Raw genomic sequence first — 14739 nt, forward strand, 5'->3', positions numbered from 1 at the left:
TCACCAAAAAAAAAAAGAAATAAAAGAAAAAAATGAAAGAAAGTAAAAAACAGCCTGCTTCAGTCTGGGTTCCATCAATATCAGTTCTTTCTCTGGAGGTGGATCATATGTTTCATCAATAGTCCTTTGGGATGGTCTTGGATCATTGTGTTGCTATGAATAGTTGTCTTTCACAGTTCTGCATCAAACAGTATTGCTGTCTCTGTGCACAAGGTTCTCTTGGTTCTGCTCACTTCACTATATATCAGTTCATACAGGCGGTGACTCCATTTTTAAAACCTTGTTAAAGGGGCAGCTAGGTGGTGCAGTGGATAGAACACCAGCCCTGGATTCAAGAGGACCTGAGTTCAAATCCAGCCTCAGACACTTGTCACTTACTAGCTGTGTGACCCTGGGCAAGTCACTTAACCCCAACTGCCTCACCCCCCCAAAAAAAGCAAAAAAAAAAAAAACCTTGTTAAAAACTTGGAATGTGTGGCCCCATAAGATGGTGGGTGTGCTCCTAAGTCCACCTCCATATGATTAAGGGAGGAGCTTAGGTGACCTAATCCCATCTCCTCATAAATTATGTGAGTCAAGCAAGAGGTAAGGGAGGTAGTGCCAAGCCCCAGTCCCTTGTCTGAAACATAGACCAATCAAGATTTTCTTTCTATTATTCGAGGCTGGCCACCCAATGCTTACTGCCTTGGCTTCTTAAATAGAGTCCTTTTAACTTTCTCTTCCTGAATTTGCTTCATTAATAAGGGCAAGGCCCCTAAGAAGAGTTCTCTTATTGATAGTTTTTATAATGGTGGGGGCGGGGGGGGGGGGGAGAGAGAGAGAGAGAGAGGGAGGGAGGGAGGGGAGAGGACAAAGAAAAGAGACAGAAGAGAAACAGAAAAAGACAGAGGAGACAGAGAAAAAGAGAGAGAAACACACAGAAAGACAAAGTGAAACATAGAGAGAGACAATCAGAGAAGGCGGGGAGATAGATAAAGGGGAAAAGGAGAGAGAGAGAGAGAGAGAGAAAAGAAGACAAAGGGGGGAGACCACCAAAAAGGCTCCAAGTGTTCATTTAGATTGCTTTCAGTAAGCTCTGATCATTTTAGTTTCCACAATCAGCACTTCTGTTTGTATTAAGTTGTAACGAGAGAGTTGAACAATGACAGTCTGTTCACATTCCCCTCAGCCAAACCCCCACTCCCACCCCCACCTCCCAGAACATTCTGCCTCTTCTCTGGGATGGCAGATGTGAGAATTACCTTAGCAGATGTCAGAGGGCTCAAAAAAGGCTTCAGTCAACCTGGAGTTTGTGCTCCTTTGTGATACACCAAGGTGGTGTGTGCAGGGGGTAGAACACTAGCCTTTGGGCCGGCAGGACCTGAGTTCAAATCCTGCCTCAGAGCCTTACTAGGCAAGTTACTGCTCTTCTCCAAGCTTCTGTAAAGTGGGGCTCCTCAGAGCACCGACCTTCCAAGGCCCTCTCTACAAAGTACTAGAGAAATGGGAGCACTTATATTGTTAGGCTGAGTATCCCTTTAGGAATTTTGGAAAAACGTCCAAACTACTAGTGCTTATGATGAGCTACTATATAGACCAGACCCCCTAGACACGAAAAGGAATCCCACCCCCAACACCCCCAACAAATCCTCATCCAGTCTCCCTCCAGGAAGGGGGAGTCCACCACTGGTTCAAAACATCTAGCCTGAATCTGCCTCTTTGCAACATCCGAGCCCCAGGCTCCTGCTTCTGTCCTGGGGGAAGGGAGTGGGCAGCAGAGCAAGGTTCCTGCCTCCCCGACCCACACTTTACAGTCTCACTCCTCACTCCCCAACACAACACAGACTCTCCCCTGGCTAAAATCCCAGCTCTCTTCCCTTTCCTGTTAATTGTCATCCTGTCCAACCCCATTCTTTGCATTGTCTCCCCCATTTGACTGGGAGCTCCCGGTGGGGAGGAACTGGCTTTTAAAATCCTTCTTTGTAGCCCAGTACCTGGCACATAGTAGGCTCTTAACTTCACTGACTGACTCCTGGTACTTCCAGGCCAGCCCCCATTTCAATCGTCATGTGATAAGACAACAAGGAACTGTTGCCACTGGGACAGGGCTTTGTTTGACCTTTGGAAGGTGCTGGTGTGGTCTTCTTCAGTTCTCATAACCAGCCTAAGAGCAAGTTGCTAGTATAGGGCCCATTTTAAGGATGTGAAGTTGAGGATCAGGACAGGCACATGACATGCCCAGGGTCTTAGAGCTAGAAAGAGAGTGTCCTTTTGACAAGGCTTTGTGAAAGAACGACCCTTAGACCAAGTTTTTGACCTGGGGTCTGCCAAATCAGCTTCCCATAACGCATCACCATAAGGTAGCTAGGGAGCTGCCACAGCGCACAGAGCACCAGGCCCTGAAGTCAGGAAGAACTCAGTTCAAATCCAGCCTTAGACACTCACCAGCTGTGTGACCCTGGACAAGTCACTTCACCCTGTGCGCCTCAGTTTCCTCATCTGTAAAATGAGCTGGAGAAGGAAATGGCAAACCACTCCCAGATTTCTGCGAAGAAAACCCCATAAGGGATCATGGAGAGTCTGACATGACTGAACAGCAACAATGCTTATCACCACAGGCCCCTCCATTGCAGTTCCTAACTCAGGTCACAAGGAAAACCATCTAATACACATCCTTCTGGAGACAGAATAAGGGACAGGTTTCCAGGCTTAGGGGCCTATTTTATGGGTGAGCCAACCCTTTTAGAAACCACTGCCATGGGGAGTGACGAAGCACACAATAGGACCAGTGAAGCCAACACACAAAGGACTTTCTCCCAAGTCTATGAAAAGGCATTAGCAATATGGGCATTGGGCCTATTTCACCCATTCAACTGAGACTAAGCAAGGGCCTTAAATCCAAAATTTTTAAAAAGGAAATTCTTGTTTGTCAGAGTTTACTCATTAATTAGCACTAGTGGAAGAGGACAACCAATCAGAAGTTGTCAGAAGTTCATGTGGTCAGAAGGGACCTCAGACCACACACAACTCCACAGTAGGAAATGGCCACCAAGATGCCACTTGGGGCTGACCACTGTCCTGGCAAGATGCCTTTTGGAGGAAGACGAAGAAGAGAACAGAACAGAACATTTACATTTAGGGTGAGGTTAGAAATCAGAGTCGGAAATGACTCTGGGTTAGGTTTAGGGTTAGAGTCAGCAAGTCTCTGCTCTAGACACACCTGATAGGCCTGAAAAGTCTGTCCCATGGAACAGTTTGTTCTGCCTGTCAGGTGGGCTTGTGCCATTGTTTCTTGGACTCAGGAAGAGCCCAAGTCCTGCACATGGCACCACAAAGAAAGGGGCAAACCAAAAGCATGAAAAAATAGAGGGCAATGTGAAAAATCTCCTTGGAAAAACAACTGACCTGGAAATTAGATCCAGGAGAGATAATCTGAAAATTATTGGACTGCCCAAAAGCCATGATCAAAAAAAGAGCCTAGGGGCAGCTAGGTGGCACAGTGGATAGAGCACTGGCCCTGGAGTCAAGAGGACCTGAGTTCAAATCCAGCCTCAGACACTTAACACTTACTAGCTGTGTGACCCTAGGCAAGTCACTTAACTCCAACTGACTCACACACACACAAAAAGAGCCTAGACATCATCTTCCAAGAGATTGTCAAAAAAATTGCCCTTATATTCTAGAATCAGAAGGTAAAATAGAAATTGAAAGAATCCACCAACCACCTCCTGAAAGAGATCCTAAAATGAAAACTCCCAGAAATATTATAGCCAAATTCCAGAGCTCTCAGGTCAAGGAGAAAATATTGAAAGCAGCCAGAAAGAAATAATTCAAGTATTGTAGAGTCAGTCAGGATAACACAAGATCTAGCAACTTTCACTTTAAGGGATCAGAAGGCTTGGAATATGATATTTCAGAGGGCAAAGGAATTGAGATTACAACCAAACAAAACTGAGTATAATCCTTCAGAGGAAAAAATGGGAATTCAGTGAGAGGATTTTTTTTTTCAGGCATTTTTGATGAAAAGACCTGAGTTGAATAGAAAATCTGACTTTCAACTACAAGATTCTAGAGAAGCATAAAAAGGTAAACAGGAAAAAGAAATCAAAAGGGAGATTAAAAGGTTAAACTGTTCACATTCCTACATGGAAAGATGATACTTGTAACCCATAAGAACTTTCTCATTATTAGGGCAGCTGGATGGAGTATATTTAGACAAAGGGCACAGGTCTGAGTTAAATATGAAGGGATGATATCTTTTAAAAAATTAAGGGATGAGAGAGGAAACCCTTTTCTTTTCTTTTCTCTTTTTCCCCCCTGGGGCAATGAGGGTTAAGTGATTTGCCCAGGGTCACACAGCTAGTAAGTATCAAGTGTCTGAGGCCAGATTTGAACTCAGGTCCTCCTGAATCCAAGGCTGGTGCTTTATCTATTGCACCACCTAGCTGCCCCCTTAGAGAAGAATATCTTTTAAAAAGAATTAAGGGAGGGCAGCTAGATGGCGCAGTGGATAGAGCACCGGCCCTGGAGTCAGGAGTACCTGAGTTCAAATCCGGCCTCAGACACTTAACACTTACTAGCTGTGTGACCCTGGGCAAGTTACTTAACCCCAACTGCCTCACTAAAAAACAAAACAAAACAAAAAAAGAATTAAGGGATGAGAGAGGAATGTATTGAGAGAAAAGGAAAAGGAGAGGTGGAATGGGGTAAAAGTATCTCAAATAAAAGCAGCAAGAAAAAGCTTATTGGGGGTGGCTAGGTGGCACAGTGGATAAAGCACCGGCCCTGGATTCAGGAGTACCTGAGTTCAAATCTGGCCTTAGACACTTGACACTTACTAGCTGTGTGACCGTGGGCAAGTCACTTAACCTCCACTGCCCCACAAAAAAAAAAAGAAAAAGAAAAAGCTTATCCAGGAGGGGAAGATGGGGGAGGGGCTGGGGAGTGAGTGAGCCTTACTCTCATCAGAATTGGCTCAAAGAAGGAATAACATACACACTCAATTGGGTATAGCAATCTAGCTCACCCTGCAGGAAAGTAGGAGGGGAAGGAGATAAAGGGCAGGGGCTGGGGGGTGATAGAAGGGAGGGCAGATTCAGGGAGGAGGCATTCAGAAGCAAAACACCTTTGAGGAGGGAGAAGGTGAAAGGAAATAGAGAATAGAATAAATGGCATGGGGAGGGAGTAAGATAGAGGGAAATTCAGTTAGTAATAGTAACTGTGAAAAAATGTTGAAGCAAGTTTGTCTGATAAAGGCCTGATTTCTCAAACACACAGAGAACTGAGTCAAAGTTGTTAAAATAAGAGCCAAAAGTTGTTAAAATAAGAGCCATTTCCCAATTGATAAATGATCAAAAGATATGAACAGCTTTCAGATGAAATAATCAAAGCTATCTGTAGTCATATTAAAAAAATGCTCTCACTATTGATTAGAAAGAGGCACGTAAAATCAATTCTGGGGTACTACCTCATACCTATTGGACTGGATAATAGGACGGCAGAGGAAAGTACAAATGTTGTAGGGAATATGGGGAAAATGAGACATTAATACACTCTTGGTAAAGTTGTAAACTGATTCAAACATTCTGTAGAGCAATTTGGAACTATGGCCAAAGGGCTATAAAATCATGCATACTCTTTGATCTAGTAATACCACTATTAGGTCAGTATCTAGAAAGAGATAAAAAACACACAGTTAAAGAATCTATATGTACAAAAAATATTTGTGGCAGCCCTTTTCTGGTGCAAAGAATTCAAAATTGAGGAGATGCCCATCAACTGGGAAATGGCTGAACAAACTGTGGGATGAAATTATGATGGAACACTATTATGCTATGAGAAATGATGAGCAGGATGCTCTCAGAAAAACCTGGAAAGATCTACATGAGCTGCTGCAAAGTGAAATGTACTATATACAAAGTAACAGCATGACTGTAAGACTGTAAGCTGTAATGACTTAGCTATTCTCAGCAATGCAAGGATCTAAGACAACACTGAAGGATGTATGAAAAATGGGATCCATCTTCAAAGAAAGAACTGATGATGTCTGACTACAGATTGAAGCGGGTTTTTTTGTTTCTCTTTCTTAAGTTTTTTTGTCTGTTTTCTTTCACAACCTGACTAATGTGGAAATGTTTTGCATGACCACACATGTAAAACTTAAGAACTGCTTGCATTCTTAAGGGGCAGGAAGCAGGGAAGAAAGAAGAGAATTTGGAAATCAAAGTTTTAACATTGTTTTTACATGTAATTGGGGGAAAAATAAAATTCTAAATATTAAAAAAATATATACAAGGGCCAATCTTGCCCGGGCCAGTGTCAATGGGCCACCCTGGAGGGGACGTTCAAGCACAGAGCCTACCTGTACAGGCAGGTGGGGAACACACTGTCCTCCTCCTCCTGCTCCTCCCTCAGGTGTATTCCCACCCTCCAGGCAGGAACAACCCAGGAACCAAGCTGGGGATCTGGAAGCCCTACCCACCCCCACCCCCAATGATGCCCTATGAGTGCCTTCCACAAGAGCCAGCTCAGTCTCCTTGTCGGTAAAAGAGTCTAGTAACATCAGAGGTCCACAGGGCTGCTGTGAAGAAAGGGCTTTACGTACCTAGAGTGTTACAAAAGGCAAGTTCTTGTTCTTGCCAACATGGCCTGTCACCCTCTCTCAGCAAAGGCTGTCCCCATGATCTCCGCATTCCCTCCTCCTCTAGTCTCCCCCAGTGCCACAAGATGCAGCAGCTCTCTCTACCCCAGCCCTTGGTGCCCACTTCCTCGGGAGCCTTTCCCAGAAGCTGAAAGCAGCCCCAGCCCCACCTCATCTACAGCATGTCCATCAGTAATCAGCCTGCCCATTGTTACTAGTGGTTCCATATGCTAACCACTGGTACAGGCCATGGAGAAGGCCGATCCTTCCTGCAAGGGATGAAGAGAGAGGCATCCTTCCTTCTGAACATCTCATCGCTTTCACTGGCCTGTTCACAATGTCCTTGTTTGTGAGGGGCATCCTGCTCTGGACACTCCCAGCCTATTTCCTTTCTCTGCCTCTCCTTTTTAATCTTTCCCTCTCCCACTGACTCCTTGTTTTCTGACTGCAAGCTGGCTAAGGATTCCACAGCCTTAAAAAGAAATTTCCTTGTGCCCAAGGCATGATGTGCAGCAGACCTCCCAGCAGTGGGGTCTGGGCGGCCTCAGGAGGTCTGCAAGCAAAAGCTGGATGACTATTCGCTGTGGACGGCCAGTATGTTGGAAGCGGCTGGGGAGGGGGTGGGGGATCTGAAGCAGGTCTGAGGCAGGCAGACCCCCCAGCAGCTACTACAACAGTCTAGGCAAGAGGCGACAAAAGTCTGCACCAGAGGTGGGGCTGTCAGACGAGAGAAGGGGGCAGGTTCAAGAAATGGTGCAAAGGTAGAATGGGCAGGCCTTGGTGCCATGCTGGATCAGGGGGAAAGAGATGGTGAGCAGCACAGGATGGCTCCCAGGGTGTGAGCCTGGGGTTTGGGAAGAAGGCAGTGCCCCCTAGAGTCAGAGGAAAGGTGGAAAAGGGGAGGATTGGGGGGGAAGAGGATGAGCTTAAGATATCTACAGGGCTCCCAGTTTGAGGTGTCTGAAAGGTGGCTAGGGATGAGAGACTAGAGGTCAGCAGAGAGACTGAGGCAGGAAAAGCAGATTTGAGAATCTTCAGTTTAGAGATGGTCATTCAATCCTGGGGAGCTGAGATCAGCAAGTGAAGCAGGAGAGAGGGGGAAGAGCAGAGGGTCCAGGATGGAGCCCCAAGGGACACCTGTGATTGGAGGTCACGGTCGGGAGGAAGATCCAGCCAAGGGAGACAGAGGCAGAGTGGGCAGAGAGGGAGCAGGGGAGCCAGGGAATAGACAGCATGGAGGAGGAGAAAGGGATAAGGCGACAGAGAGGTCAAGGGAATGAGGACTCAGAAAAGTCTGTGGAATCTGTTTGTGAGCACGTGGTCTCACTTGAGGAAAAGGCAGGTTTCTTAGGGCAGAGACTCCCACTTCAGCTGCTCTAACCCAGCGCCTTTTTTTCATTCAAAAAGAACAAGAAAAGGCTCTGGCCCGAATGCTTGTTTTGCTGATGTAGCTTTTGTGCTTGGGTCACCTCTACTTCCAAGCGTATCCCTTCCCCCCTCCTATCTCCAGTCCTCTCCTGTTGGAAATTTCTTCCATTAATAGTTAGGCATGGGGCAGCTAGGTAGTACAGTGGATAAAGCACCAACCCTGGATTCAGGAGGACCTGAGTTCAAATCCAGTCTCAGACACTTGACACTTACTAGCTGTATGACTCTGGGCAAGTCACTTAACCCCAGCTGCCTCACCAAAAAAAAAAAAGAAAGAAAGAAAGAATGTTTTAATAGTTAGGCATCCGTGGAGCCTCTCTGATCTCCCTGAAGTGAGTGTCCAGTAGAGGGAGCTCTGGTTCAGAGAGACACACATTCTAGTCATCTCAGCATCATTTCCAACTGCTTTCCAGAATGGTTGGCCAAATCTCCAATCAGCATCCCCGACTGGAGGTCCAGGAGACCCATCCGAAATGGAGCTCACCTTCCATCCTCCCCAAGCCTCAGCCTTCCAACACAGGAGTCATCCTCAACCCCTCCCTATCTCTCAGCCTCCAGGTGTGACCAACTGCCAGAGCCAACTGATTCCTCCTTTGCCACAACTATCGCCTCTGACGCTGTCATGCCCCTGCTGCAGACCCTCATCATTATACATCTGGACCATGGCGATGTGGTCTGGCCCCCCCCTTGCCTCCAGCCTCCTTTCAGATACAAAAGCGTTCCTAAAGCTCAGCTCTGATCAAGTCGGCCCCTACTCAATAAACTCCAGGGACTCCCTGCCTTCAGGGTCAAAGTCTCCCCCCTCCTCTGGCCTTGATCTTCTGACACCTTTCTGCCCCCCCCCCCCAAGCCTGGAACATCCTTCCTCACCTCTGCCAGCTGGTTTCTGTGGCCTCCTGCCGTGCCAGCTCAAATCCCACTGCCCACAAGATGCCATTCCCAATGCCCCATGGTTAATCTTTCCTCGGAAACGACTTCCCATGAACTCTGTATAAATCCTGCTTGTATGACACTGTTTACAGGAGCCCGGTTGACTGTGAGCTCCCTGAGGGCAGAAACGGTTTGTGCCTTTCTCTGTATGCCTGTACCTAGCACAGTGCCTGGCACATAGCAGGCACTGACTAAATGCACGCTGATTGACCAAGTGATGCCCCCCAACTACTCCACACAGACACACACCAACCCATAGCATGCTGCCCCTCACAGATATGCTCACCCCCCCACACACACACAAACAGACGTGATCTCTCTCTCTCTCTCTCTCTGATTTAACAGAAAGCCCTCCCTGGACCCAGCTTCTCTCAGAATAGAAGGGAATGTCCTGGAAGGCAGAGAGGGCTTCCCGCCAGTCTCTGCCCCGAGCAGTGCCCAGCACAAGAGGACGCGTGACCGTCCGCCATCTCGGACTCAAGGAAAGCCGGGGGTCTCCCGTGGGAGCCATTACCTCCTTCCGCTCAGCCTCCACCTGGCCTCTGGCTTGTGCGGCGGCCGCCTCTCGGTAAGAGCTGGCCTGCTTGGCCTGTTCAAACAGGGCCTTCAGCTGCTGGGCTGTGCTCAGCAGAGAGTTGACCATCTCTTCCAGGCACAGCCAGCTCCGGTGCTCAGTCATCTCTAGCCCATGAATCACAGCAGGCGATATGGCTTTGGTGGGGGTCGCAGGTGGGCCCGCCAGTGCGGGCAAGGATGTCAGCACTGCAAATAGTGGAAGCAGAAGAAACCAGAGAGGAGTTAATGAGATTCTCCATTCAAAATGCCCTCCAGACAAAATTAGAGCTGAGTCCCCCCCCAGGGGGACCTGCCACCAGAGGCAGGGTAAGGCATAGCCATGGACAACGCTGCTAGCTCAGATACAGTCCTGGTCAACCGAGAGCCAAGGGACAAAGGGACTCAGGAGGGAGGGAAGTTGACCCCCACCAAACAGAGGCTCCTTTTCTTCCTGGCTGGCGCTATGGTCAGTCTGGGGAGGCCAGGACAGGGTCTCTAACTTGGGGCCTTCTCCATTTTGTCAGTCCCTTTGCACCAGAACACACACACAGCACGCTCCCCAACTGAACTCTGCTGGGCAGCCCAGGTCAGAGGCCTGCCTGGGAGTCCCAGGGGTCACTTTGGGGAAAATCCCTGAATATCCCTGTATCCCAGTGATAGGAGTATCTCCTCCTGAGAGATAAGGAGCCCTTGGATATTTCTGAATAGGGAAAAGTATTTTAGGGCTCCGTGCAGAATGGATGGAGGAGGGGATTAGAGGCAAGGTGACCAATCAGAAGGCTCCTGCATGGTCCTGCAGGAGAAGGGGGAAGCTTTGAGGGGCTGTAGAGAAGGCTGGAGGCACAGGACTGGACAACTGACTCAATGGAAGGTGGGGGGAGAGTAAAGCCCAGTAATGACTATTAGGGAAATTCCACTGTAAGCCCCAATGAGTGACAGTCACTCAATGATGGTGTTTTCACTTAGAGGCTGCACATTGACCAGAGCCAGGCACCTGGCACAAGGCGCAACGAACTCCCTCCCTGGCAAGCCGCTAATCTGATCTGAAACAAACGAGACGGCCGCCAGGTGTCTATTGAGCACCTGCCTCTTGCTAAGGTGCAGGATCCCTGAGATGAGAGAACAGGAGGGGCAGGCGAGGCTTCAGATGCGGCGAGGGGTAAGCTGGGCAGAAGCAAGGTGAGAGGAAAGGGATACAGACGGGCATAGACTCCTAGGGAGGAGACTGGAAGGCTGCTCCACCCAACTGTCAATATCACAAACCTCCGCTGATGGGCTCCTGGCCAAGACAAGGCCAGAGACTGGAAAGTTTCCCGTACCTGAATGAGGACCAAGAAGTTCAATGAAAAACCACAGAAAGCAATTTCTCCTACCCCAGAGGGGTCCAAGTCAGCTATGAGGCCTTAGGCAACAAGAAAGCAGAGCTCACATCAGCACAGGCAGCTAGCTGGGTCCAGAAGCAGCCAGAAGAGGCCTCCCCCCAGCCCCCTCCAGCCCCGGAGGGGTAGTGGTGATGACCGCTGAGCCTGGCATAGCCCAGGCCCCACCTGCCTTCCAGCTCTAGAACTCTGAATCTCAATAATCCATCTAAAAGGTGCAGAGCAGCACAGGAACCAACCAGACCCAGGGCAAGGGCCAAGGACAATAGCTCCACTCAGAAGCACGAGTCCCCAATGCAGGAACTAAAACTGAAGAAATTAGTCAATCTAAGGAAAAAACAACCAAGATAAAAATGACTGCAGGTCTCGAGATTCCCCCCAAAAAGAGTCTCTACAAAGGAGATATGAAGGCAATGAAGAAATGAAACAAGAAAAAAGAAAGCGAGAGGAAGGGAGGAAGGAGGGAGGGGGGAAAGGAGGGGAGGAGGGAGGGAAGGGGAGAGGGAAGGAGGGGAGGAGGGAGGGAAGCTCTAAAATTGGAAGGAGAGTAAACAGCTTGGAAAAGAAAGTGTTCGGCCTTACTTACATTATGGTGTTCCTGAAAATTCCAATAGACCAAACAGAAATTTGTGACTCCATGAGACAGGAAGAAAGATTATAACAGGGCAGCTAGGTGGCGCAGTAGATAAAGCACCAGCCCTGGATTCAGGAGGTCCTGAGTTCAAATCCTACCTCAGACACTTGACACTTACTAGCTGTGTGACCCTGGGCAATTCATTTAACCCTCATTGACCAGCCCCCCCCCCCACCAAAAGATTATAACAAAATCAAAAGACTAAGAAAAATAGAAGACATGTCAAAAAATAACTGATCTGGAAATCAGGTCAGAGGGATCATTGAAGCATCACCGGGCTTTCTGAAAACTATAAGTTTTTTAAAGCCTAGATGCTGAATTTCAAGAAATTCTAAGTAAAACTACCCAGATCAATTGAAACCATTGGGAAAAGTCGAGGGGAGGGGAGCCCATCTGAAGTAACCCCAAAGAGAGGTGCTCCAGGAAGCCCCTAACTCTCCCATCAAAGAAAAGGTGCAGCAGCCTCCAAAAAGAAGCAGTTGAAACATCGAGTAAGCACAGTGCACATCACACAGGCCCTGGCAGCACTTACCATTCCCAAGGGGAGATAATGGATACAGGCGTACAACCAAGAATAACAATCTACAAAGCTGAGTATAACTCGATGGGGAGAAAAATGGGCCTTTAAAGGAACAAGTATTTCTCATGACAAGACTAGAGTGAGCAGGAACCTTGAAATAGAAACTCAAGATTCCAGAGAAATCTAGAAAGGGACAGTGAGCAACTGGAAAGTTTTGTAAGGTGATGCTGGCTAACAATGCTCTAGTGTGCACATCTTCAAAGGGTAGTGAGGGAGTTAATAAGAAAAAGAGAGACCTCCTGGGGGTGGACTGGGGTCTTTTTTAAGGGTTTTAGTAGGAACGAAAGAAGGGAGAGTAAAAAGAGGGAGAAGAGGGTGGAATTTGCTATTTGTCCTCATTAGAGCACATGAGGACACCCCAATATGGAAGAAGGGGTGGAAGGAGTGGGCATCAGGTGAACCCTACTGTTAAGGGCTAAAATTCTAGCTAAACTGTCTAAAATATCTAATGAGTGGTCGCCAATAAATTATAAGCTTTAGCAAGAGTTAGACTTTTAAGCATTTATTAAGGAGAATAAGAATTTGGTAAAGAGAGAGAGAAAGGCCTAGATTCCTATCTATTAAAGGGAGAGCGCATTTCTAGCTCCCTTCTCCGCCCGAGTCCAGAGGAAAAGAGCCCCGAGACTCCGCGCCAGTCTCTTCCTTCCTCCTCCCACTAGCCCGCGTCACTTCCTGATACCAAAGACAAGACTCCTGGTCTTGCCCTCAAAGACCTTCGCTTCATGGGCAGAACTCTTCTACAGTTAGTATCCAGCAGGTGGCGTTATTCCAATCGTTACACTACTCTTATCTGAACCAGAAAAAGGAGGGTTAGATACAGAGAGACACACAAACAGTTTCATGTAGTAACACCTCAAACAACACAGAAACAAGCAGAGATGGAGGTGGGCGAGAATTAAGAGCCAGGATGATGTTGGGGAAGGAACAACCACAAACAAAAGAAACTTCCTGATCCTAAGGAGAGGTCCTGAGCTAGGGGGGAGGCAGGGAGGAAAATCAGAAATTGAGAATCTCGGGATGCCCATCAACTAAGGTCTACAGATGAATCGGGAGAGAGTCTAGCAGCAATCAGGAATCATGAGCATTGAAGCGGGCATGGGGAGAGACAGGAGGTCTAAGAGGCAGGCAGATTTCTACCCCATGTACAAGAACACACGGGGATGTCACCAGGCCTTAAGAAAGGGCAAACAAGAGCTTTCTGAACTGAGAGAGAAGAGGGAGCAGAACCATTCAGGATAAAGACAAACATCTTGGACACGGACTCAATGCCACAACCCAGCAGGTCCTGATCAGAAGGGGAGGGACCGAGGCACAGGGAGATACAGCCACTCTGCGGATTCATCTTGCTTGACTGTCCTTCTAAGAGTCCTTAAAATTTCCCCTCCCTCTGTTTTCAATTGGGAGGATGGGGCCTGAGTGTCACTGAAACGTCTGTAAATGCCCAGGAGAGAATAAAAGGGAGGACAGACAAGCAGGGTAGTCTTGAAAGCAACATGCAAATTTTTATAAGCACTTTAAAAAAAAAAGATTCATGGTTTCAGATACAATCCTCTTCTTGTGATTTACTATTCATATGGAAATGCTCCTTGGGCAAATTCGGGCTTAAAATAAAGATTTAACCCTCCATGCCATGTCGGGCACCCCTACTACTATGAGCAGGGGACCAGGGTGTCCGCAGCAGGGTCATCCTCGGGAAGTTGCCCCTCCCTCCTTTTCTCCTGTGTAAGAGGAGGAGGTTGGATTGGAGGGGTCCAGAGGCTCCTTCCAGTTATTCATCCTGACCCCACTCCTGGCTACATAACTCTGGGCAAATGCCTGAGGGCCCTCTCTGATACAAGGGAAAAGGGGTTGGGGGAGAGGGGGGTGGAGGTGATCCTAAAAAGACCTGCCTCTCCTCAGTCACCACTTTATCCCATGTTGCTCTGCCTTCTCTGGGAACAAAACCCAAACAAAGCAGGGTGGTCTGTCCCAGGCCCTCTTCTCTTCTCTTAGGGACCTCACCTGCCCCCATGGGAGCCCAGGGCACCATCGCAAGCCTGGATGGCATCCAACCAGAGTGCTTCCCCTTCTCCCCAGATTTCCCTAACAACTGCTAACAACTCCATCTGCCATCAACTCCTTACCCCACCTCAGCTTCCCACCCACCTGTTCCCCGTCTCCACAACCATGGCCACTTTTTTTTAAAAAATAGTTTCATTGAGAATTTTTATCTTTCCTCCACTCACATGCCCCACTGTATCCCTCCATCATCCTCCCAGAGAAGAAAACTACCCAGGAAGTCCACCAAAAGTGAGAGGATATGCCATACTCTGCCACCACGGGCCCCCACCTCTGTAAAGAAGGAATGTGGGAAAACTGGCTGAGAGACCACATCTACTTAACGCTTTACTCAGGATCCCAAAGAAGCCTTCTAGAAGATGGCAGGAGACAGGCTGTGACTCTCACAAGCTCCAGATAAACCCGTCCATTCACGCCCAAATAATGCGGTAAAAAATCAAAACCCAGAACAGCCTAATGCACGTAAGAACAGAGTGAGACTATTTCTCTGCAAAAGAGGGCAATTCCGATCACCTACTGATCAGGCTGAACAGCTCAGCGTGCCGTCCAGACCCAG

At 48.0% G+C, this 14739-nt stretch overlaps 1 protein-coding gene across 1 annotated transcript in view; it reads right to left on the reverse strand.

The window, feature by feature from the left end:
* The window catches only part of DEAF1 (DEAF1 transcription factor), a 54677-nt gene that overhangs the window by 21993 nt on the left and 17945 nt on the right, over positions 1–14739 (reverse strand). The window contains exon 10 of the mRNA XM_043971335.1: positions 9492–9739. Within this exon, the coding sequence (XP_043827270.1) occupies positions 9492–9739 (248 nt within the window). The remainder of the gene's footprint in view (positions 1–9491; positions 9740–14739) is intronic.

The sequence above is a fragment of the Dromiciops gliroides genome, chromosome 6 (assembly GCF_019393635.1).
Source record: "Dromiciops gliroides isolate mDroGli1 chromosome 6, mDroGli1.pri, whole genome shotgun sequence".
NCBI lineage: Eukaryota > Metazoa > Chordata > Mammalia > Microbiotheria > Microbiotheriidae > Dromiciops > Dromiciops gliroides.